At 35.1% G+C, this 26,593-nt stretch overlaps 1 protein-coding gene across 1 annotated transcript in view; it reads left to right on the top strand.

The window, feature by feature from the left end:
• CCDC171 (coiled-coil domain containing 171) overlaps positions 1-26,593 on the top strand; it is a 404,099-nt gene that overhangs the window by 195,946 nt on the left and 181,560 nt on the right. Inside the window, exons 19-21 of the mRNA XM_011930380.1 lie at positions 9,453-9,679; positions 10,469-10,651; positions 16,557-16,742. Of these exons, the coding sequence (XP_011785770.1) occupies positions 9,453-9,679; positions 10,469-10,651; positions 16,557-16,742 (596 nt within the window). The remainder of the gene's footprint in view (positions 1-9,452; positions 9,680-10,468; positions 10,652-16,556; positions 16,743-26,593) is intronic.

Below are 26,593 nucleotides of genomic sequence, written 5' to 3'. Positions count from 1 at the left end.
TTTTTTTTTTTAATTTTTAGTAGAGAAGGGGTTTCTCCATGTTGCCCTGGCTGGTCTTGAACTCCTGAACTTAGGCAGTGCAGCCACCTTAGCCTCCCACTAGCATTCTAGGGGTGAGCCACTGCGCCCAGCCACTTAGCTATGTTTTTATTCCTTGTTGTTCTGAGCAGTCCCATGTATAGCCAGAGCTTTATTTACCGTCTATGTGCTGATGGCTCCCAAATGTTATCTGTAACCTAGACCTCATTCCTGAACTGAAAGCTTGTATACTTATCTTCCTATGAGTTTCCTAAAAAAAAAAAAAAACCCTAAAATTCAGCATATTCAAAATTTTACCCATTTTCTTAGGCCCAAAACTTCCTTCTGAAAACTATCTTTGTAATTGACATGACCATCTGCCAAATAGTGTCTAAAATAGAAACCTAGCAGTCACTGTAACATACTTTTATTCTTACTCTTATTCTCCATATTCTGCATTTCTTATTGGGTTATTTTTTTATCCCAGCCACATTGCTATTGTCTTAGCTCATTTTTTGCATGTGTTACTAACCTGCTAGTGGGTAACCATGATTCCACTCTTAGACTGACCCACCCTTTCTCTCTGTCTCCCAGCCTTTCTTCATTTAGCAAAGAGATCATTTGGAGGAGGGTTATTGAAATAATAATGAAGTAGCATCAGTATATTGTAGAATATTATAAAATATTATATAAGGAAGTAAATTTAAACCTCATGTAATCTCCTTATTAGTTGTTTTTTGGATATTTCAGTATAATTGGGTCGTTCTATAGATAGATTATTTTAATTATTCTTTCCCCCTCACTTATGATTTTAAATGGTTATAATAATGATACCATTTCATGGGGTTATAATGATAGTTAAATTGGTTAATGTATGTAAGCAGTGCTTGATCTGTCACGTATCTTTATCATCAGTATCAGCAGCAGTATTGTTCCTTTTTTCTTATTGCATGAATTAACATTTCAGCTAGATAAACAACACCCTTCACGACCTGATTCTCATCTATTTGTACAGTCTCACCTCCCAATGCTGTCCATAATAAACCTGCAATTTAAGCAAATGGAACTACTTATTGTTCTTCAGAAGCGAGATGCTCTCTTATGTCTTCAAACATATGAAAAAGAATTTTTCCTGTCACTAAACTTTAAAAGGAATTTATTACATGGATATCACATTAGAAATACTGAATAACATTGCAGTTAAATGCAATTTCATAGAAGATGCAGAAGTTTTTTCTTGTCAGTAAAACTGAGAGCATAATATTATATTGTCATTCTCTGAAGTAGTTCAGGTATGTAGCTTTCTTGTTAATTTAAGTTGACAGAGAGAGACGGTCAAGAATATAGATTTATGATTGGGCAATATATTCCTTAGATAAGGGATGTCTTAACCAGGGGTTCATAGACCTCTTCTCAAAAGGGTCCATGGGTAGAATTCAGGAGAGCCGGGGGAATGGTCTGTGGACTTGAATGAGAAAATAATTACATCTCGTTTCACTATCTGCTAACAGAATTTTGACAGTTCCTTCAGTAATGAATGGTAACAGTAGACCATGATAATTATTAACAGCATAGTGACTTTGGTACTAATAGAAGTCACAGATATTTTTATATTGTAATACAGTTACTGCAGCTATCTCACATGTAGTTTATGCTCATCTTAACTAATCAGTAATCATGAGAGTCATCACTTATGTGGGAAGTAATCATAGTCTCCCCCATACCAATGGATGCTGGTGCAGTACAGCCGGCCAAGTGAAAGGACAACTCCACACTTAGTTGTTCATCCATCAAAGTGAGGTTCTGTGTACTCATTGTTTATGTTGCTTTTCAGTATTCTCTGAATATGAAATTCTCTGTTATTTTCTTTGAAATAGCAGCCTTAAGCCCTTGGAAAGACTTCAGAACTCCTTCAAAAGAGTTACTGAAGTTACTTCTATCTAAATAGCATAAAATTTGAACCATGGATTCATAGTTCTTTCCTTTCCAGTACAAATTGCATTGAATATGTTGACCTAGCCAAAGATGAACTCATTGACTTTAGGACAAAAAACTTACCACTCTAGGTTTTGGATTTAAAAGCCTTGGAGAATTCTGGTATTTTTTGTGAGAAGCCCTCCAGTATGTTGTAAAACGAACTATTGAAGCTTTAATTACATTTGTAGCAGTAAATACTGTATTTATGAATCAGGACTTTTATCACTTTTAAATCTATAAAAAAGCTTGATGTCCAACATGACATATGTGATGCCTTGTTGAAGACTGCCCAAAAAGTTCGATGTTCTTACTTGGTTTATGCAAAAACTTTCACTATGTTATGTCTTCTAAAAAACTAACTTACTCTATATTTTAAATGTACTGTCTTGTACTTAATGGATTAATAATCAAACTTAAAATATTTTGAAAACTATATTTCAGAAAAATTAGTTTCCTTTGTAATCCCACATCTCTTGATTTATGGATTTAAAATGAGAAGGGGAGCCATAGGTTCCACCAGACTACCAAAGGTGTATACAGCACAAATGTATCATTTGTCTAAAATGATAACAGAAGTATCATTTGTCTGAATCAGAATATGTTTCTGGATATTCTTATTTGGGGGCATTTGTATAATAATAAATAATACAATAGAAATAGGAGTTATTGATTCTTAATTAGTGTTACACATCCCCTCTCTCCACTGTCCAACACAGTTCCCTTATACATATGAGCTATTCTATAGCTAGCTGTTTAATGAATGAATGAGTAAGGTAGCACCTGGTGCTTTTAAAATAGTTTTGTTATTTCTGTGAAAATGCTTATGCCCAGTGTAAAACCTTCACACAATACAGAAACCTGCACAGAAAGTAAAAATCACTCAAAGGGTCACTTCCAACCATTCTTAACATTTTGATGATCTCTACAAGCATCCCATACATGTGTACAAATATAATCACACACACACAGTTTTACATGAGGGAATCATATAATCATGCTTCGTTGTAATTATTTTTTCCCCCCTCAATGGATAATGAATATCTTTTCATATCAATAAAATAAATCTATATCATTAATTGTAGTTAGTTACATGCTAGTTGCACTGTATATATCTCCTGTAATTTACTCAGCAAATTTCCTGTTGATGGGTATTTTATTTTTTCTTATTTTTTCACCAGTTTAAGAAATATTGTAATCAGCCATACTATAGTTAATATACTTGTGTATAAAATCATTTTATACTTGTGCAGTTGTTTCTTTGGCTAAATTCGTAAGAAATGGGATTGTATATTTTACATTTAGAAAGTACTGTCGGTATGCTTTATATTGTTCTTTCATGAACAGTGTTGACCGTTCTGGTTTTCTCATAATAGCTTTGGCACACAAAATTTTGATAATCTCTTTCACCTTTATCAATGTAAAAGGCAAAAGACACTATATTATTACTTATTTTTATTCTTTGATAGTTAGGTTGCACATCTTTTAATTTGTTATCAGCCCATTCATATTCTACAAATGATCAGACTATGATCATATTTGGGGGTATGTGTTTGTGTCTTATGGAATTATAAAAACTCCTTGTGTATCAAGTATATTAACACTTTATCATAGTGCAAATAATTTTGCAGCTTGTGTTTTAATTTTGCTTGTGATGTTTTTGTATAGTTTAAAAATTATTAATCATTTATTTCTGGTTTTTGTTATGATAATTTACTGAGAAAGGCTAGCCTTACCTCAAGGTTGTATTGCTCATAGTTTAGTAGAATACTTTTTATACATTAAATCTTGAGTTTATCTGGAATTATTTTTACTGTATATAGTGAATAAATGATTAAACTATTTTTGCATCCAGATGACCAGGTAGCTTTTTGGGGGGAGTTGGGGGAGCAAGGTCTCTCTCTGTTGCCCAGGCTGGAGTGCTGTGGCCAGTCTCAGCTCACTGCAACCTCTGCCTCCTGGGTTGAAGTGATTCTTGTGCCTCAGCCTCCCGAGTAGTTGGGATTACAGGCATGTACCACCACTGTCAGCTAAGTTTTTGTATTTTTAGTAGAGACGGGGTTTTTCTGTGTTGGCCAGGCTGGTCTCCAACTCCTGGCCTCAAGTGATCTGCCAGCCTTGGCCTCCCAAAGTGCTGGGATTACAGGCGTAATTCACCATGCCTGGCTTGCACCAATATTTTTAAATTCTGTAATCCATCTTTTCCCTGATTAAGATATGCCATTTGTAACATGTTAAATTATTGTAAGTTTGTGGATCTATTTCCTATGTTTCCAGTCTCCATTAGTCTCTGCCTATCTTCCAGTACCAGTATCATACTGCTTTTTTCGTGAGTGTGTATCTGTATGTTTTACAGTAAGACAAATTCGCTTACTACTTTTTTTTTTTTTTTTTGTAGTTTTCTGGGCTGTTTTGGCCCAGTGATTTTTAGATAAAACATTGCTTTGAAGCAAACATCTTACTGTAATGTTTGCCTCCCAAGTTTGAAAAATGATGTCCACATTCACATTTCTCAAATTATTAACAGTTTGGAACACAAGCATAATTTTGCTCAGAGGGAATGCTTTAAGATTGTGATATATTGGGGTCACTTAAAAGGAGTTGCATGTAAAGAAAGTTGCATATAAATAGTGAAAGGTGTTCCTGTGAAAGTAAGTAGCGACCAGATGTGTAGGGCTTTTGAGCCATGTTTTAAGGAGTTTAAAATCCATTCTTAGATTAGAAGAAAGTCATTGAGGCATAAAAGCAGGCAGTGTGATGAGATCCTAGTTGTGTGTTACAAGTTATTCTATCTACTATGTGGAGAATGGATTGAAGAGGGGAAAGACTGGAGAAGAGTACATCTTAGATATGGCCATGACTACAGAGAAAATGGAACAAATTGGAGAAATACTAAGAACAAGAAATGGGAATATGGCAAGGGAAATGGAGATGTCAGGGTTGACAAAATGTTACCAAGTGTGTAGAACTGAGGTGGAATTTAATTTAGTTAACAATACTCATTATTAATATTACTAACATTATTAACATTACTCATTATTACAGTATTAATTATTATTGCTACTATTTTACTCATTACTAACATTATTTTAAACATTACTAATTATTACCTTGTTTGGTTAAAGGATTATTTCTCAATCTTTGAGTATGAGGACTTCATTTTAATAAGAAAAAATGTTGTAGATTGCGCTCTCTTCCACATGATAGGTGTATTTTGAGTAGCAGTTGATTTATGTAATGTTTTCAAGGGACTTTTAATTTGGTTACTCACAATATCATGCATATATATTATTCACGCATATATTTTATTAGGGCTAAATAAAGATCAAAATGCACAATGGTTACTGCACCTAAAAGCAGTGAAACTCTTGCAATAACTTTTCAGTGTCCTTCCTTCCCCACCTCATCAAGATCTGCAGCCCACAGATTTAGAACTACTGGTCGAAACAATTCTTTATGAATTTGTTTTGAAGATTTTAGCCCTAGATGTACGTTTTTTCCCTTCTATTGGAAAAAGTAATTTCAGAATATAGGATTCGCTTCTTTCATTAAAGACACATTTTATTAAATGGGAAGAAAGTGATTAACGAAAGTATTTAACATAAGAATTTGTTAAATGTAACAAGCCAAACATTTACAACAGTCTAGACAAGCACACGTGAGGAACTTTGGTGACTTTATTTTTTTCCTCTTATTTCTGTATTATTATACAAATAATGTTACAACTGTATCACTAGAGGATTGTTTCGTTTCTTCATTTATTTAATATAGAATTAATTGCACTCTGACCCAAAAGCAAGTGCAACAAAAACTAAGATAAATAGAGGGGGCATAATTAAACTAAAAACTCCTGCACAGCCAAAGAAATGAGCAGCAGAGTTAGCAGACAACCCACAGAGTGGGAGAAAAATCTTCACAGTCTATACATCCGACAAAGGACTAATATCCAGAATCTACAAAGAACTCAAACAAATCAGCAAGAACAAAACAATCTCATTAGGCCAGGTGTAGTGGCTCACACCTGTAATCACAGCACTTTGGGAGGCTGAGGTAGGTGGATCACTAAGGTCAGGATTTCAAGGCCAGTCTGGTCAACGTGGTGAAACCCCGTCTTTACTAAAAGTATAAAAATTAGCTGGGTGTGGTGGTGGGCATCTGTAACCCCAGTTACTCGGGAGGCTGAAGTGAGAGAATCACTTGAACCCCGGTGGCATAGGTTGCAATGAGCCAAGATCGCATCATTGCACTCCAGCCTGGGTGACAGAGTGAGACTCTGTCTAAAAAAAAAGAAAAAAGTCATCAGAAAACAGGCTAAGGATATGAATAGACAATTCTCAGAAGATATACAAATAGCCAATAAGCAGATGGAAAATGCTCAGCATCACTAAGATAGGGGAAATGTAAATCAAAATCACAATGCCATACCACCTCACTCCTGCAAGAATGGCCGTAATCAAGAAAATAAAAAATAATAGATGTTGACATGGATGCAGTGAAAAGGGAACACTTTACACTGTTTATGGGAATGTAAACTAGTACAACCACTATGGAAAACAGTGTGGAGATTCATTAAAGAACTAAAAGTAAATCTGTGGTTTGATCCAGCAATCTCACAACTAGGTATCTACTCAGAGGAAAATAAGCCATTGTACAAAAAAGATACTTGCACACGCATGTTTATAGCAGCACAATTTGCAGTTGCAAAAATTGCAAACCAGCTCAGATGCCTATCAATCAACAAGTGGATAAAGAAAATTGGTATCTAAATACCATGGAATACTACTCTGCTGCAAAAAGGAACAAAATAATGGCATTTGTAGCAACCTGGATGGAATTGGAGACCTTTATTCTAAGTGAAGTAACTCAGGAATGGAAAACCAAACCATGGTATATTCTCACTCATATGTGGGAGCTAAGCTATGATGATGCAAAGGCATAAGAATGATACATTGTACTTTGGGGACTCGGGAAAGAGTGAGGGGTGATGAGGGATAAAAGACTACACATTGGGTACAGTGTACACTGCTTGGGTGATGGGTGCACCAAAATTTCAGAAATCACCACTAAAATATTTGTTCATACAACCAAACACCACCTGTTCCTCCAAAACCTATTGAAATAAAAAAAATTGCCTTCTGTACTGTATAATGTGAACTATATTGTAAAAACACTTCTTTTTATAGCATAAATTATTTAGTGCTCTTACTGTAATTCACTGAGAGTCAGCAGTTAAGAACTTAGGCCATATGACTTTTGCTTCTTAAAAATTTAGAAGAATGCATTGCAGAATTATATTGTCATTTAGTATCACCCTTCAGATCAGTGTCTACACAAACATTTCTGTGACAAAGTAAAAAACCTTATTTGTTTGTTTGTTTATCTACTTATTTATTACTTTTTTGAGACAGAGTCTTGCTCTGTTGCCCTCTCGAGTTCAAGTGATTCTCCTGCCCCTGCCTTCTGAGTAGCTGGGATTACAGGCACGTGCCACTATGCCCGGCTAATTTTTTGTGTTTTTAGTAGAGACAGTTTCACTGTGTTAGCCAGGATGGTCTCGATCTTCTGACCTTGTGATCTGCCCGCCTCAGCCTCCCAAAGTGCTGGGATTACAGGCGTGAGCCACTGTGACCGGCCTATTTATTAAAATTTAATTACAATTGATTTTTGCTTTTAAAGGCTCTTTATCTGTCAAAAAAATTATTTTGTATCCTGAAATTTTCTAAAATAATGAACTTTTATATTGTTTATTTAAAAACAAGAACCTTTGACATCTCATAAGTAACATTAGTTTCTCTTGGTATTCATGTATTTAGCATTGTTGCAGTAGCTATGGACATAAAAAGAAATATAATTTAACAAACATGTAAAAAATACCCATGAATGCTAGGCTGGCACAGTGAAGATAAAAAGAGTTCATTAAGATGAAAAAAGACACAGATAAATAATTGCAAGACAGTTGGAGAAACAGGGAATACATATATATATATTAGGTATTGAAATGATGTATTATATTGAATATTATAGACAAAATAAATTTTACTGTTCTTTCATTCAACAGTGGCTTATTTAATTCATATAGTACTTTAGTAAATTCCTTTAACTCAGTGTTCTGTATTATATGTTGATTGCCATATAAAGCTACTTAATTCTTTTTCATCCATTATTTATTTAAGGGATATGATCGTTAACAAAAGGACTGTGTATTTTCATTATACTTTGTCTTTTGTCCGTGGGACTGTCACAGAGTATGTTTATAATGAGTGGTGTATAGAGTTAAACTTATATTGCCTTATATTTATATTCCTAGGAGTTGATGCATCAATAACTGATAGAAATAAATTTTTACCTGGAGGATATTATGCTTTTATTCACTTTATTTCCAATTTATGTATAACTCCTAAGCAAGATCATTTTCAAATTCTGACTGCTACATAGATTTCAAAATTTGTCTTTAAACATTAAGGAATAAAATAAGTAGAATGAAGCTCAAATTTTAGAACAATGTCTCCATGAGACAGTTCTTTATGCCGTAGAAAACCATTGGTTGGTTACCTTCTCAGTCAATGTTGCTCTTCAGTGTTGACTTGTATGTTCTTATAAGCATAAAACATTTTTAATTTGGTAAGACTAGCTAAATTTGCTTTTTGTGCTTATGATGTAAAGACAAGATTTAAATTAACACCAACAGCAGAGGCTGTTAAAAATGTAGAATGTTATACTATGAATTTAAGTAATCTTTCTGTGCTTGTCATTTTACATGGATAGTATCATAAGACAAGTAATGACAGATTAAGACCTACCTAGCAGAGGGAAAACTAAATTACACGACTTTATTAAGACATAAATAAACCTGTTAACCATTATCTGGAACACCAATTAGTAGAAAGAGCACTGACAATTTTATTTATCAACATTAAACACAATTATTAATTACAGACCTGATGAATCTAGCAGTAAGCAGGCCATGTTGGATATGCTGGAACCTTAAGTCCATTATATGAGAAGGATGATTACCAAAATCCTGTGGGGAAATAAGTAATTGTAGTTGTCAAATTTTAATTGTCTTGGAATAAGGCAAATTATATTTTCTTGTCTGAGAATATAAATAGTATGGCATGAAGGTAACAAGCTTCGGTAGTTGTAAATAGAAAACGGATTTATGTTAGGTTTTACAACAAAGAAAAGAGTGATGAATTTTTATTCATCACTATTCCATGTGAATGGCATACTGTAAATACATTCAGATTTTTTTTTGATGTATTCTTTAGTAGGTAAGCTATTCTCTGAATTCCTTTTTTTCATAGTGAAAATAATGTGGGAAGGAACTTTTTGAATGAATTACTACAGGTGAATGGGAATTATATTAATTAAAAAATATTTTCATTATGTGATCAGCAGTGTTGTGAAACGAACAAGAGACAATTCACATTTTTGTGCCTTTTTTTTCTTTTTCTTCGAAGATCCAAATTCCAGAATTTGTGGACATTTACTCATAGGTGCAGCCAAGAATTCTTTTGCAAAACTCATGGATAAAATTAGTCTGGTAATGGAATGTATACCTCTGCACAGTAGCAGGAGTATTACATATGTAGAAAAAGATTCCCTGGTTCAGAGGCTGGCCCATGGACTTCATAAAGTAAACACACTGGCCCTGAAATATGGTTTGCGTGGCCATGTGCCCATTATGGTATGTATACACTTTCATTTAGTAGTAACCTTAGAACTTGTAGATTTAATTTTGAATTAGCCTAATTTGTAGTTTAAATTATTAGTTGTACATGAATATATCTGGATTTTTTTATAGTTCATGTAAAATTTTAATACGGTAAATAAAAGTACTTCCAAATAAGTGTCCAAAATATCAAAATACAAAAATCATGGGCCGGGTGCGGTGGCTGATGCCTGTAATCCCAGTACTTTGGGAGGCCAAGGTGGGTGGATCACCTGAGATCAGGAGTTCGAGACCAGCCTGGCCAATATGGTGAAACCCCTTCTCTACCAAAAATACAAAAATGAGCCGGGGGTGGTGGTGTGTGCCTTGTGCCTCTAATCTCAGCTACTCGGGAGACTGAGGAACGAGAATCGCTTGAACCTGGGAGGTGGAGGTTGTAGTGAGACGAGATTCTGCCACTGCACTCCAGCGTGAGACTGTCTAAAAAAAAAAAAAAAAAAGAGGCATGACATTAGTGCTAAATTTACTGTTCTCTATAAATGCACTGCAACAGAATTGTGTGAGACCTAAACAGCTGTCAATTTCATTTTTAGCTATCTAGATTATTTCTTTTCTTCAGATGTTCATTTTTCGTAAGTCAAATTGTTGGTCACATAAAAAATAAAGTTTTCATCTCTCTGTTTCTATAATAGCTGGCACTGGTTTTTGGATGATCTGAGTTACATTTAATTTAGTAAAATGGTTATTGCTATTGTTAGTAAATCTGTAGTTACTGTTTATAAAATTGCTCTTGTTTAACAACAGAAAAGCACAGCGTCGTTGCAGAAGCAAATATTTGGATTTACACAAAGACTGCATGCTGCGGAAGTGGAGCGCCGCTCACTACGCTTGGAGGTCACAGAATTCAAACGAAGTGTAAATGAAATGAAAAAGGAGCTTGACAAAGCCCAGGGTCTGCAAATGCAATTAAATGAATTTAAGCAATCTGTAAGTATATATCATTTAGGAAACGATTGCTTTGGTGATATCTATTTCTTTATCTCTATATCCTTTTTTCCTTAACTTACGTTTGTTTTTTCAAATAATTCAAAACCCTATTAATAACATTTCTTTTTCTTCAGAAAACTTCCCTTCTAAAATGCCTCTAATTGCTGTTGTTGGTGGCAGGCGGGGGAGTGGGGAGAGAGATTTCCTCTCTTCTTTTTTTTTTGAGACGGAGTCTCACTCTGTTGCCCAGGCTGGAGTGCGGTGGCACTATCTCAGCTCACTGCAACCTCTGCTTCCCGGGTTTAAGTGATTCTCCCGCCTCAGCTTCCCAAGCAGCTGGGATTACAGGTGGCTGCCACCACGCCTGGCTAATTTTTGTATTTTTAGTAGAGATGGAGTTTCTCCATGTTGGCCAGGGAGGTCTCGAACTCCTGACCTCAGCTGATCCACCCACCTTGGCCTCCCAAAGTGCTGGAATTACAGGTGTGAGCCACCGCGCCTGGCCTCTTCCCTTCTTATATTGAATATTTTAAGTAAATTAGACTAGTATGAAATCAAATTGCTTTTCCAAAGAAATGTTCAATTTATCTAACATCCATCAATGACATATATGTATTATTTTAAAAAGCAGAAAATAGCTGAAAAAGCAAGACCGTATGCCAAATACCATTAGATCAAGAACAAAATGTCTAAGTATGTGAAGCACAATATAATGCAGACATCTACATATTCTGTTTGCAGTTGGGATACTTACGAACATTGCTGTTTTTAATGTGGATATGGGAACATAGAGTTAAAAGATTACCCTGAAACTTCAAGACTGTATACAACTTAAAACAGCTACTGTAACTTCAGTTTAAATGTGCTTTTAAGTTTATCTTTTGGTTAATTTGGAATTTACAGTTTTAGCATTTGCAGTAACAGAGGCAGCAGTAGGTATACTAGTTTAGTTATCAATCCTATGATAATGTAATTGTGCTAGTGTTAATTATTATTTCAAGTAGATACACCTTCAAAGGGGAGAGAGTTCCTATGAATTAGGCAGGTCAAGGAATCATGAAATACTCTTAAGCCATAGGTTTCTTTTCAGTAAATGTCTCAAGGCACCTTAATTTTTCCTTCTCTTAGTTTTGTGCTCAGAGAAGGAAAATCTTTGAGCTGAGCTGCTTCAACTTTTTTTTCTAATTATAAAAGTTACAGAGGACAACCATAAGTAAAAATACAAGAAAGTATTAAGAAGGAAGTTTAGACTGGGTATGGTGGCTTGTTCCTATTATAATCCCAGTGCTTTGGGAGGCCAAGGTGGGAAAGTTACTGGAGGCTAGGAACTTCAAGAGATAGTGAGACCCCATCTCTACAAAAAAATATACAATATTTATTTTAAAAAGGGAAGAGTTAAAATCATTTTCATCTTACTACCCAGAATCAATCACTGTTGAAATGTGGATGCATTTTGTTTTCCACATTTCTTATGTATATATGTGCCTATGCATGCCTTTATGCACAATTGTAGTTTGGAATAATTTTATACATACAGTTTACATCCTGACATATAAATATATGTATACATGTATGCACTTAAAGTACTGTAATCATTTTCCTTTGTCATTTATTATTACTTTCATTTCAGTGAAGTGAATACTAGTGTGTCATGTGGATGTATCAAAATTTGAGTATTTCCCTTTTCTGAGATATGTGATTTTTTCCATTTTTTGCCATTTTACTTAAATAATAAAGAGATGTTTATACTTTTAAAAACGAATTCTTTTGAAGCATGTCTCTCCTTCCATTTGATTTGCTTCTGTATCATATAAACAGCTAAATGGGATATTGAGGTAGTCTACCAAAATGGACACAGTCATTTATGCAATTTGAGATTTAGAATATAGTCAACTGTATTTATATTTATATAAAAATATATATAATTATATATAATGGCTTTTGTAAAAATTGGAAAATTCGTTACATAATTACTCCCTGGAATATGTATGAAGAATTCTAAATATTCTACACAATTTGATTTCCTAGTCCATAGTTAAGTATTAAGAAAATGAGTTTGCATCTTATCTTTGGTTAGTTTAGAAGTAGTCAGGACTTAATTTCTAGAATCTAGAGAGAAGGTTAGAGTTTGAGGGAAGGTTGGTGGAAGGTGACAGAATCCTCTTGTAAGGGCTTTTTTTGAATAACTGGCTTGCAGTAATTAGGAGTATGTTTGAGGAAGTGCTTAGTGTGAAGTGTAGGAATAAAAATAGGATAATAATTGAGGAAAGAGGTACTTAATTTTTACTTTATTTTGCCTTATTTTATTTTTTGAGATGGAGTGTCGCTCTGTCGCCCAGGCCGGAGTGCAGTGGTGTAATCTCAGCTCACTGCAGCCTCTGCCTCCCAGGTTCAAGGAATTCTCCTGCCTCAGCAGGAGTTGGCATTACAGGTGCCCACCACCATGCCCGGCTAATTTTTTGTATTTTTAGTAGAGATGGGGTTTCATCATGTTGGCCAGGCTGCTCTCATACTCCTGACCTCAGGTTATCTCCCTGCCTCAGCCTGCCAAAGTGCTGGGATTACAGACGTGAACCACACCCGGACAGTACTTATTTTTTAGATATTGTCCTACAATTATAAGTTATGAAGTATGTGACAATTTCTAACATTTAGTGATCGTATTGACCATGTATCAGACACTGACCCTAAGCACATTACAGGCATTGACTCATTTGGTCCTTATAATTATCTCACATACTATTATATTATTATAATATATAATATTATTATTTCTAATTTACGGATGAGGATTTTGGAGCATGTAGAAACTAAGTAACTTGCCTGAAGTCGTATAGTTATTAATGGAAATGACAGAATTTGAACTTAGTTTATGTGGCTCTAAAACTCATGCTTTTATCCACTTCATGATAGTGGTTAATGTTGATACCTAGGTATGTTAATAAAGGGTTGTTTTATTAAAAACATAAAAAATGAAAAAAAAATGCTATTTTCCTCTAAGAAAATTGGAGAGAGTGCCTGCAACCATTTGTCTCTCACTGATTTCAGACAAAGTATATTGGAGAGAATAAAATAGCTTCTTTATAGTTGGTCTAAAATTATAAAGGGAAACATCCTGCTCACCAAAAGCTATTTAGTACTTTAATGGTTAGAATACTATGTCCATCTACTGACAGTTGTTTTTTAACAGCTGACTTCCCCAGTCTCATGATCTTTGTTTGTTTATTAGCTCCTTACACTTGCTTTCACACACCATCTCTTTCTTATTCTGCATTGCTATGCTTGCTTGATTTTATTTACTTTACAGAGGAATAAACAGAATTGAGCCAGTCTCTGGGAGGGATGGATGGGTAAGGAAGAGGCTAAAATTACCTGAGTTTTTAGGTAAAGAGGAAATTTTGGAGGATTGTGAAGGGAACACACATTCTGCTAAACAGGGAAGCCCTGTGAAGTGGTGGGGATGTTGATGAAAAGATCTTATTCACTTGATGGTCAAGTGAATTGAAAAGGACAGAATGGTCTCATGGCAAGGAGTGGTAATTTAAAACAACACAATACATTAAAGATAGAAGAGGTGCAAAAATAAATGTTCACAAGACCCAGCGCAGAGAGGGATGTTAATAAATAGAAACAGAACTGAAGTGCTGAGAGGAGACTGTTAGATTTGATGTTTTGAAAGCTGAGGGTTTGGTTGTAATAGCACAATGTGGAGAGTTCAGCACCTGTTTAACAGGGAGTAAAAAGTTGAATATTCTGTACAATCTTAGCACTATACAAATATCAGTGACATATTAGATATACCTTTTACTAGGTGACTCTGAAAATGAGGCAACTTTCCTCTGTGCCTTGTGATCATTCTCATTAATTTATATTAACTTAGGTAAATTATCAGACATCTGTTTTTATGCTACACTATTGGCTTTTAAAATTTCTTCAATGTTGAGAAATGCACTCTTAAATTGTTGAGGAATGCACACTTAAAAAGAGAAATAAGAGTTTTAAAAGACAGTTGCTTCATGGAAGTGGCAGGCAAGGTACCTGCTGCCAAAATAAAACTGAGTGCTTATGTATTATAATATAGAAGGACCCATGTAATTGATTTATCCTAAAACTTAGTTTCAGCAAAAGTCTTTCTCTTTGTATGAACTGTGTGCTTGCTGTTGTTGGCCCATGAGGAAACTGTGACTATGCACATTTCTATTTTTGTCTTATTTGTTAGAAAAATAAAAGACAAAGTCTATATTCAGTTACAATAATTACTAGATGCTTAGAATCAAAAGGATGTTTTTCCTGCTTTTTCCTCCCAGATTTTTTGAAATTTCAAATCAACCTGCTTTATATTTATGGTGAATGATATTAATACACCTCAAATCCTTTTTTACAATGGGAAAGTTAGAAATTTTGAATAGATACATGTATACCTTGTGTATTTAAGTGGCCTGAATGGTTCCCTTGAGTTTTCCATGTATATTTCTCAGGTTATCTACCTTTTGTGAAACATTCCTCTTTTTTACAATTCACTATGTCTCTGTTGTTTGTCATATCTAAGTTTCTTTTTTTTTTAATTTTATAATCATTTTTAATTCATTTAATCATAATTATTGTAAATATTCTTCCACATCAATAAATAAATATCTAAATAATGATTTTAATGAATACTTACAATTCCATCAGAATTATATACCATAGTTTACTTAAGTAGTAGACACTGAGGTGGATTCCCAATTTTACTATCAGAAACAATGCCTTGATAAAGCTTATTTTACACCCATTTTTGTACATTTGAGCAAATTATTTCCTTTGGAAAAGTTCTTAGAAGTGTAATTGCTGGGCTTTTGATGCATAATACTAAATTATACTCCAGGATGAAACCTTATAGGAAATTTCAAATTAAATGCTCTTTTTTATAAGTCACAATGTCAAATCTATTGGTTTTCCAAAACATATCAAAATTTGTTTAGCTAAAGGAAAAATACGGTGTAGAGAATTTTGACTCATTCTTAATTTTTATAAATGACAAATTGTATATTTATGGTGTCGTATCTAAGTTTCATTTGTTTAAATGTTTTGAACAGGAGATAATATAAACTTGTCTTGCCCTGAATTCTACATCCCTATCTAGAACTGTCATTAGTTATTCCAGAGCAGAGTACTGTGCCCTCCAAAGCAGGCACGATATCGTAAAAACTATGTTGTGTATTATGGTGTGGATTTTGTTGGCAGATGTTTATATATGAATATTCTTTCATACAACAAATATTGAACACTCACTGAGGGCCAGGCACTTTTCTCGGTTGGATGAAAAGCTAAATGAAGTCCCTGCTTTGTGGAGCTACAACTTTATATGTGTGGTTGGTGGCAGGGTGTGGACAGGCAATAAAAAAAGTGAGATGAATTTAGATAATGACAGTGGCTGTGAAGAAAATAAAACAAGATGGTATAAAAGTGTGAGTGGGAGTTGGAGAGGTGTAGACATGTAAGACCTGCCTAGGAGAAGTCATTTGACTGGGAGACCTGAATAATAACATACACTGAACACAAACTTTTAGGTTATCGGTTAAAAGCCAAGGAAGTTGTTAAAGGTTTTAATTCCCACAATCATAATCTTTATAAAAAGTATTCATGTATGAAAACTTAAACTGAGCATCATGGATTTATTTGGAATTTCAAATGAGTTTTCTAAGATTTTATTTGACTGAAAATGAAAACTAAGTATGGCTATTGTGCTTTAAAAATCACAGTAGTATTTTTATCTTGACTTATGCAATTAAGAAAAGCTAATTGTATTTTTTTGATGTATCAAATGCCTAGAAATGTTTGTATTATATTCCTTTAGTTTTGAAGACAAAATAATAACAATGCAGTTAGCTTTATAGCTGATTCTTCCCCCTCCCACTTTTTACAGAAATTGATCACCCATGAGAAGTTTGAAAGTGCATGTGAAGAACTAAATAATGCATTACTTCGGGAACAGCAGGCACAAATGCTATTGAATGAACAGGCACAACAACTACAGGAATTGAATTATAGACTTGAATTGCACTCCAGTGAGGAAGCTGACAAAAACCAAACTCTTGGAGAAGCTGTTAAGGTAAGAGAATAAAGGGATATTTGCATAAAGGAATATTTTATCTATGCATGGATCTTAGAGGGAATTATGATACCTCCTGAATAGGAATAGATCCCAAGATGTGAAATTTTATTCTATGAAGATAGAATGAAACATGGTTCTAAGACCTCAGTTATAAGCCTGCATTCGTATGTATTGAGAAGGTAAAAGTAGGTTTTACTTGCTTGTTGAAAACAAAGTGAAGATCTTTTCCAGTAATAATAACAATTATTATTAACAGTAAAATTAACAGTAAATTTTTTGTTTCTTTTATCTTCCTTATCTTCCTCTCTTTAGAGTTTTCCTTTTCTTGTTTTGTACCCAATGGACTTTGGAAACTCCACGCATCTTTTCGATTCTGGAAGGTTTTGGTCTGGGTCTGATTCTTATATAAGTACATATTTGGGGAGGAGGGAGGTTTAGTTAGAAAGAGTTCTGTCTGGCATATATTTGTGGTAAAGGTATTTCAAAGGAAAAAGAGAAGCTATCATATAAAAGTTGAGAAAATTTCATTAATGGATTTAGGACTATAGTACTTTCTGGAAATGTTGCCTACAAAGTATAATAGAATTCTAGTTTTTGATTATAAAACTTGTGGATTTATCACTAGTGAGATTATATACGTTGGAAGGGAACTAAATCCAGGGAAAACAACAGCGATATAGCCTCTATATAGGATATCATACTTAATACAATTAATCAACTCAGTGTTGGTATTAACTTATACAAATATATCTATTTTTTCTGATATCTTAATAATACTATTATGATCAATGATAAAATAGCCAAAATTTATTGTTAACTTCCTGTTTTTCAGGCACTATGCTAACTACTTTAAAACACTTCTGTACTCGTCACACAAACTGTATGGGATTATTCCTGTTTTATAGATGAGAAAACAGATGCAGAGAGGTGACATACTTACATTTCTTAGTAAGTAATGGATCTAGGGAGTCAGATTTCCATCCATCTTCCTAACCACCACATCATATGTTCCAGCGTCCATTTGCCAGGCTTGGTGTTACTGTCGCTACATGAGTTATTCATTTTAAACTACCTCTGTGAGGTAGGTACTATTGTTATGATTTTGATTTTTTTTGTTTGTTTAAATTTAGAGACTTCAATAAACTTGCCCAGGGTATCCTGTAAATGTTGAAACTGGGATTTAGTTTTCAGAAAAATTAGAAAAATTTGAAATCTAAAGCAAGAAAATACACATGAATTTAAAGAGGAAAATATAGATGTCCTTTAAGAAGAGGAAAAAATGACCAGGATGGCATTAGTATTTTAGAGTATATTTTTCCAAATATATGTATTAAATTGAACCATTTGAAATTGCTATTTTTATAAGTGAAAACTAGACAAATGCCAGCAATTTCAAATGGCTCAACCTAATACATATTATTTTTCTTACATAAATGAGAACATAACTTATATACTGTTTTGAAACGTACTTGTATTACTTAGTAATAGATTGTGAGCATTCTTGCTTACCAACTGATATGACTGTGAATTTTTTTTCACATTTTTTTACACAAGTAATAAATATTTATTGTGGAAAAATAAGAAAATATAGATGAAGAAAAATTAAAATAATCTCAAATCATATCACCTGATATATCCAGCAACAACATTTTGATATATATATTCCAGACTTTATGTTTTACAAATATAGAAATATAACTGAATATAGGTTAATAAAAATACAATCATACTATTATACATATTGTTTTTTACTTACTTTCTTCAAACACCATGTCAAGGATTTCTTTCTATGCTAGTAAGTATAGTGGTATTTGTCAGGCCTTTGAGCCGAAGCTCAGCCGTTGTAACCCCTGTGACCTGCACACATACGTCCAGATGGCCTGTAGGAGCCAAGAAGTCTAGAGCAGCTGAAAAACCACAAAAGAAGTGAAACAGCCAGTTCCTGCCTTAACTGATAACCCACCTTACGACATTCCACCATTATGACTTGTTCCTGCCCTACCCTAACTGATCAATCATGACATTCTTCTCCAGGGCAATGGATCTCATGATCTCACCACCATGCACCTCCATGACCCCCTCCCCTGCTGACAACAGATAATCACCTCTAACTGTAACTTTCCACTGCCTACCTGAGTCCTACAAAGCTACCGCTGTCCTATCTCCCTTTGCTGACTCTCTTTTCAAACTCAAATCACTTGCACCCAAGTGAATAAACAGACTTGTTGCTTATACAAAGCCTGTTTAGGTGGTCTTCTGTATGGACACGTGTGACAGTATCATCATTTCATGGCTGGTTGAATTCTTTTGGATGTATATTGTTTCTTTTTATTTTTAACTGATAAATAATTGCATACATTTAGGGTATGTTTTGATGTTTTGCTACATGTATGCATTGTGGAATGTTCAAATCAGGCTAACATTCATCTTTTCACATACTTATCATTTCTTTGTGGTGAGAACATCTAATATCCACTTTTTGTTTTTTACCATTTTGAGATATACATTATTATTATTAACTATACTTACCTTTCTGTACAATAGATCACCAAAATTTATTCTTCTTGTCTAGCTGAAACTTTGTACCCTTTGATTAACATTTGTCCATCCCCACTCGCGACTTCTAGTAATCACTTCAATGTACTGTACGTAATTTATTAACCTAATTTGATATTATAGATTTGGATTTATCCCAGCTTCTTCCTCCTCCTTCTCCTCCATCTCTTCCTCTTCCTTCTCTCACTCCTTTCCCTCCTCTTCTTCCTTTTTTTTCTCTTCTTCTTCTCCGCCTCCTTTTGCTATTATAAGTAAGTATTAAGATGAACAACCTGGTATCTAAATGTTATGCACATATCTGTGATTATTTCATCAGGATGAATTCCTAGATGAGGAATTACTAGGTCAGAAACCACATACATTCAAATAATGTACATATTACCAATTGGCCTACAGCACGTCTCTACTGATTACATGCTCTCCTAAGATATATGAGAGTTGCACCTTTGGCCTTACCTGGCTATTACTGTTTAAAACATTTTTGACAATTTGATAGATAGGTCCTTGTTACTTTAATTTGTATTTCTTTTATTATTAGTTGAGTTGAAAACTTTTATAAGTATATTGGTCATTAAACAACATTTTTATGCTTCATGTCCTATTAATAGATAATGTAATGAACTGTGCTTTGGAAATGCATCTGTGTCATATTGAAGTCTTTTTCTCTGTTACAGTTTGTGTTTAGGTATAATATCTTCCAGCAGATAAAGAGATGTTCATGTTAATTTTTTTAAATTGCCAGTAGCTTAAATATTGTTGTCAGGAGTGGAGAATTGTTTAATTACTATCTCTTAATTAGAACTAGCAGGTGGTAATGTGAAAATGCTCTCTTGTGGGAGGCAACATGGTTCAATGGAAAAAGCACTGGCCTTGGAACAAGTATTCCTGAATTCAAATCCCAGCTCTGTTGCTTGGGCAAATTACTTAACCTTCTGAGCCTCAGTTTCCTCTTCTGCAGAAATAAGGATAATGATACTTAAGTTATAGGATGTTTATGAGAATGAATTAAGATTCTATTTGAAAAACAAGTGTGTGCTTGTTAAATATTCTGTTGTGTTTTCAGTAATGCTTTAAAAAATAGTTTTTAAAAATATGTTGTATGCATAACTTCTTTTAAAAAACAAAGTATATTGTTTCTTCTTTTTAAAAACAAAAGAGGACCATGAGTAAAAGATGTGGATACAGAAGAAAAAACAAATTATCTATGATTTATAATCTGAAAGCAATCACTTAACATTTTGGGAATTTTGTTTTAAATCATATCTTTTTTTTTAAAGACAGGACCTCACTCTGTTGCACAGGCCACGACCTCCCAGGCTTAAGTAATTCTCCTGCCTCAACCTACCAAGAAGCTGGGTCTACAGGCACATGCCACCACACCCAGCTAATTAAAATTTTTTTTTTTTGTAGAGATGGAAACTCCCTGTGTTGCCCAGTCCTGGTCTCAAACTCCTGGGTTCAAGCGATCACCTTGTCTTGGCCTCCCAAAATGCTGGGATTACAGGTGTGAGCCACTGTGCCCAGCCTAAATCATTCCTTTATATGTAATAGTTTTTATAAATAATACTTTAGACTGGATCTTCAGAATGGCCTTTTGTTTTAATACAGCTAAATCTTGGATTAGACATTCCCTGCAATAAATGCAGTGCATTAAGACGTAAAGGAAATCTCCAAGGACAAAATAAACAGCAATATTTTCAAATGTCAGTATGTGGAAATCAAAGTTAACACTGAATAGATGCTAGGTTTGTCCTGGAGGCAAATACAAGTTGAGCATCCCTAATTTGAAAATCCAAAATCCAAAATGCTCTAAAATCAAACTTTTTGAGCACTGACATGACACTCAAAGTAAATGCTCATTGGAGCATTTTGGATTTCAGATTATCAGATTTGGGATGTTCAGCCAGTAAGTATATAAATAATGCAAACATTCCAAAGTGCAAAAATATTCAAAATCTAAAATACTTCTGGTCCTGAGCATTTTACATAAGGGATGCTCAGCCTATACCAATATTCATCCTGGAAATAGGAGACTCAGCTTTGGGTTCTACCTGCAGATAGGAGTTTGAACCTAAAGCTCCCACATTAAGAAATTGCTTAATAACCTGAAAGGGATAATCAGTAGTATTCCATTGTTCTAGGCAAAAGCTAAGGCAAAAGTCTATCTGGATAAAGGCTTGCCTAATCTAGTTCCTTCAGAAGCCCCCAAAGAGTAAGATCAATGAAGTAACTGACACATGAATAGGTAGACATATATTAATCTTTTTTTTTTTTTTTTTGAGACAGAGTCTCACTCTCTTCCCAGGCTGGAGTGCAGTGGCCGGATCTCAGCTCACTGCAAGCTCTACCTTCCAGGTTCAAGTGATTCTTCTGCCTCAGCCTTCCAAGTAGCTTGGACTACAGGTGTGCGCCACACCTGGCTAATTTTGTATTTTTAGTAGAGATGGTGTTTCACCATATTGGCCAGGATGGTCTCGATCTCCTGACCTCTTGATCCGCCTGCCTTGGCCTCCCAAAGTGCTGGGATTACAGGCGTGACAGATAATATTAATCTTACTTCAGCCGCATTGCTAAACTCTCTTGTCATTTCTAGTGCTTTATCTATACTGTCTAGGGCATAGACAGTAATATTAATCTGATAGTGATAATTTTGTTTTTTGTTTTCAAACCTTATCCTTTTAGGTTTTTTTTTTTTTTTTTTCCTCCTGCTTTACTGGCTAGGATAAAGTGTTGGGTGGAGGTAGAGGTGGTAGGCATCCTTATCTTGTTTCCAGTCTTAAAGACAATCTTTCTAAGATTTCTTCATTAAGAGGAAGTTTGATGTAGGTTTTTAGTTGATAATCCTTGTTGGGTTAGGGAAGTTATCTTCCTATATTATGCATAATTTAAAAATCATGTGCCGGGCACAGTGGCTCACTCCTGTAATCCCAGCACTTTGGGAGGCTGAGGTGGGCAGATCGCCTGAGGTCAGGAGTTCGAAACCAGCCTGGCCAACATGGTGAAACCCCATCTCTATTAAAATACAAAAATTAGGCGTGGTGGCGAGCACCTGTAATCCCAGCTACTTGGGAGACTGAGGCAGGAAAATCACTTGAACCTGGGAGGCAGACGTTGCAGTGAGCTGAGATGGTGCCATTGCACTCCAGCTGGGTGACAGAGTGAGACTCTGTCCCCCGACCCTACCCCCCCCAAAAAAAGAAAAATCATGAATGGATGTTGGATGTTATGAAATACATTTTATGCATCTATTTAGATGATCATATGACTTTTCTCACTTATTCTGTTGGCATGTTGCATTATATCAGGTAATAGCAAACTGTGATTTGTGTTTGTACAGCCCATGAGCTAAGAGTGGTTTTTACATTTTTAAGGGATTATAAAAAATAAAACCACAGAACAACATCTGATACAGATGGCATGTGGTACACAAAGCCTAAAATATTTCGTATCAGAAGTTTGCTGATGCCTGGGTTCTATTTTAGTATTCTAATGTTAAACCAGCCTTGTATTCCTGAAATAAACCCAATGTAGCTGTGATGATTTTTTAAAAATACATTGCTGCACCCAATTTCTTAATTTTTCACTTGGGACTTTTTGATCTATAGTCTTAATTGGAATTGTCTTATAATTTATCTTTCTCCTACTGTCATTATCACTTTCTTGAAATCAGGATTTTGCTGATATGAAAGGACTTCTCTTCCCACTCCAAACACAGGAAGCGGTGTCTTAGTGCATTTTGTGCTACTATGACAGAATAGCACAGATGGAGTAATTACATAACAGTAGAAATCTATTTCTCTAGATTCTGGAGGCTGGCACCAATATCAAGGTACTGGCATCTGGTGAGGACCTTCTTTATCTGTCATCCTATGGCAGAAGGCAGAAGGGCAAGAGAGTGCTTGCACACTCTAGGGGAAGGAAGTAGGGAAGGGGGCCAAACCCATCCTTTTATAAGAAATCCCATTTCATGGGTTAATTTATAACTAACTCACTCCCACAATAACTGTATTAATTCATTTATGATGGCAGAGCCCTGATGACCTAATCACCTCTTGAAGGTCTCACCTCTCAGCACTGTTGCATTGGAGATTAAGATTTTAACACATGAACTTTGGCAAACACATTCAAACCCTAGCAAGTGGAAACTAGGAAAAGTATAACAAATGCATTTTGTTATAAAGCTTAAAGAGAGCAAAATATTCAAGTTCTAGAAATAAAGAGGACCAAAACAGCAAGTGATGAGGACTCAACACCAGATGAGAAGGAGCTGAAGTCTAATTAGCTCATTGGAGTGTGCAAACCTAGCTGGAGGCCAGAGTTGATAATAATTACATTAGGGAAATCTAGGCTTTAAGCCTCAGAGAATAGGAAAGATCCACCTATGTAAAACTAGGCATCTGGAAGGACTGCCTTACTGTGAAATGTGGATGAGAAAATCTCTGTCTAGCAGCTGCATGAGAATTTGACATCTACTCAGGGCTGTGGGTAGGAAAAGTTACTAAGGAAACTGGAATACAGGCCTGTGCTACACATAAATACAGGGTCTTAGTTTACACCTTCATGATCCAAGTACTGTTTAGTTGAGATTTAATCTTTAAAATGGTACAGTCCAGTCACCAGTGTGACCTTGTAGAAGGGAACGTGAAAATGTTCAGTAGGGATGTTTCTGCATTTCAAAGAATACACTCAAGACTGTTATGAAAAATTCAGTATTTGATAATAGGATTCAATATTACTAATCACGCAAAAATGAATTGCACGTCAATTGAGGAGATTTACACTTTAGGTGGTAGAAATACTAGAAGCATTGAAATCAGCTAAATGGATACCTTAAGGGTTTTTTTGAGCGTTCTAAGAAATAAGGTGTGAATAGAAGTTATAAGATAAGACATGAAAATATAGTCATGGAGATTATTAACTCAGTGAACACTGAGTAGACGTTGATGAAATATATTAGCAAATTGGAAGAAAGCTGAGGAAATAATACATAATGCTCTCCAGAGGGACAAAATGATGGATAATAAGAAATTAAGAGGAAAGAAAAAGAGAATGAAATATTTAATAAAAGAATGAGGCCGGGCGCGGTGGCTCAAGCTTGTAATCCCAGCACTTTGGGAGGCCGAGACGGGCGGATCACGAGGTCAGGAGATCGAGACCATCCTGGCCTACACGGTGAAACCCCGTCTCTATTAAAAAAATACAAAAAACTAGCCGGGCGAGGTGGCGGGCGCCTTTAGTCCCAGCTACTCGGGAGGCTGAGGCAGGAGGATGGCGTAAACCCGGGAGGCGGAGCTTGCAGTGAGCCGAGATCGCGCCACTGCACTTCAGCCTGGGCGACAGAGCGAGACTCCGTCTCAAAAAAAAAAAAAAAAAAAGAAGAATGAAAGTAGAGTACCATAAGCACCTATAAACATAGTAATGAGATGACAGAATAACTAAGACAAGAGAAAGTCTTTAAAGTTATGGGAGTAAAAGGATTACTTAGAGAAGAATAACAATTAGATCCTAAGAGTAATGACTTAATTCAAAATAACTTCATTGAGGTATAATTATAACAATATGTACACTTTAAATATATAGAGCTCAGTGCCTTTTGACAAATGTGTACATTGTGTAACTACCACTACAGCAGTCTGAGCTCCCTCCTCAGCCCTGGGGTTGGGGAGGCGGAGTGCAAGGTGGGCCAAGTCAGACCTGGCAAGTATGTCCGCAGGCAATGGGCACATTTGTGGAGTGCATAGTGGTCTGAGCTCCCTCCTCAGCCCTGGGGTTGGGGAGGAGCATTGACAGGGTGCAAGATGGACCAAATCAGACCTGGCAAGTACAGCCTACAGCCTATAGGGGGGAGCCTACAGATTCCCTATAGCAGTCTCAAACATCAGTGCTAAGGGAGAAACCAGTGGGTGACCAGCAAGCATCCAGAGGTGTACTGAGGTTGTATAGTAAATGTGAGTTTTTAAGAAACTGCCAAGGTCTTTTTCAGAATTGGCTGCGTGATTTTACATTTCCATCAGCAGTGTATGAAAGTTCCATTTGCTTCACATCCTGGTGAATACTTGGCACTGTCTTTATCTGTTGTAATGGGTGTATATGGTATATTTTTTGCATTTAATTTGCATTTACCTGATGATTAATTATGTTAATTATCTTTTAGTGTACTTAGTCATTCATATATGTTCTTTGTAAAATATCTGTTCAAACCATTTGATATTTGATTGATTGATTGATTTTTTTGAGACAAGGTCTCCCTTTGTCAACCAGGCTGGAGTGCAGTGGCGCTATCATGGCTCACTGCAACTTCTGCCTCCTGGGCTCAACTAATCCTCCCATCTCAGCCTCTCAAGTAGCTAGGACTACAGGCGCATGCCACCATGCCAGGTAGTTTTTGTAGTTTTTGTAGAGACGGAGTTTCTCTATGTTGCCCAGGCTGTTCTCAAACTCCTGGGCTCAAGGAATCCACCTGCCTCAGCCTCCCAAAGTGCCGGGAATATAGGTATGAGCCACTGTGCTTGGTCAACATTTAATATTTTAAACTTTGGGTTGTTTGTTTTATTCAATTGTAAAAATTCTTTCTATATTCTATATATAGATTATTTTTTCAGATATATATTAATAATATTATCTTTCAGTCTTTGGTTTGCTTTTTCGTTTTCTTAACCATATCTTTCAAATAAGAGTTTGACTGTTTCTCTTTCATTGATCTATATGTCTTCCTTTATGTTTATTCCACAGTGTTTTAATTGCTTTGCCTTTATAGGATGCCTTGGAATTCATATTTTTAAGGTGCTGTAAGTCCTTTAACTTTGCTCTTTTTTTGAAACTGTATTTGCTATTTAGATCTATTGAATTTCTGTACAAGTTTTAGAATCAGATTGTCATTTTCTTGTAAGACATTAAGTTTATTGATACAGGCTTTATAATATTCCGTTATTATATTTTTAATTCTTGTTGGATCTGTTGCGATAATTCCTCTTTCAGTCCTCATACTGGTAATTTGTATTTTCTCTTTAGTTAGGAGTTTATTAATTTTGTTGTTCATTTTAAAAAAATAAGCTTTGGCTTTGCTAACTTATTCTATTTTTTATAATATTCTGTTATTTTTATTATTTCCATTTTTTTTTTTTTTTTTTAGTTTTTAAAATTTTACTTTAAGTTCTGGGATACATGTGCAGAACATGCACGTTTGTTACATAGGTATACATTTGCCATGGTGGTTTGCTGTACTTAACAATCTGTCACATTTTAAGTTAGTTTAGCCCTTCTTTTTCTAGTTGTTAAGGGATTAGCCTATT

This window comes from Colobus angolensis, unplaced genomic scaffold (genome assembly GCF_000951035.1).
Source record: "Colobus angolensis palliatus isolate OR3802 unplaced genomic scaffold, Cang.pa_1.0 Scaffold86, whole genome shotgun sequence".
In the NCBI taxonomy this organism is placed as follows: Eukaryota; Metazoa; Chordata; class Mammalia; order Primates; family Cercopithecidae; genus Colobus; species Colobus angolensis.
The sequence above is the reverse complement of the archived record's forward strand: the minus strand, read 5'-3'. Positions and strand labels throughout refer to the sequence as shown.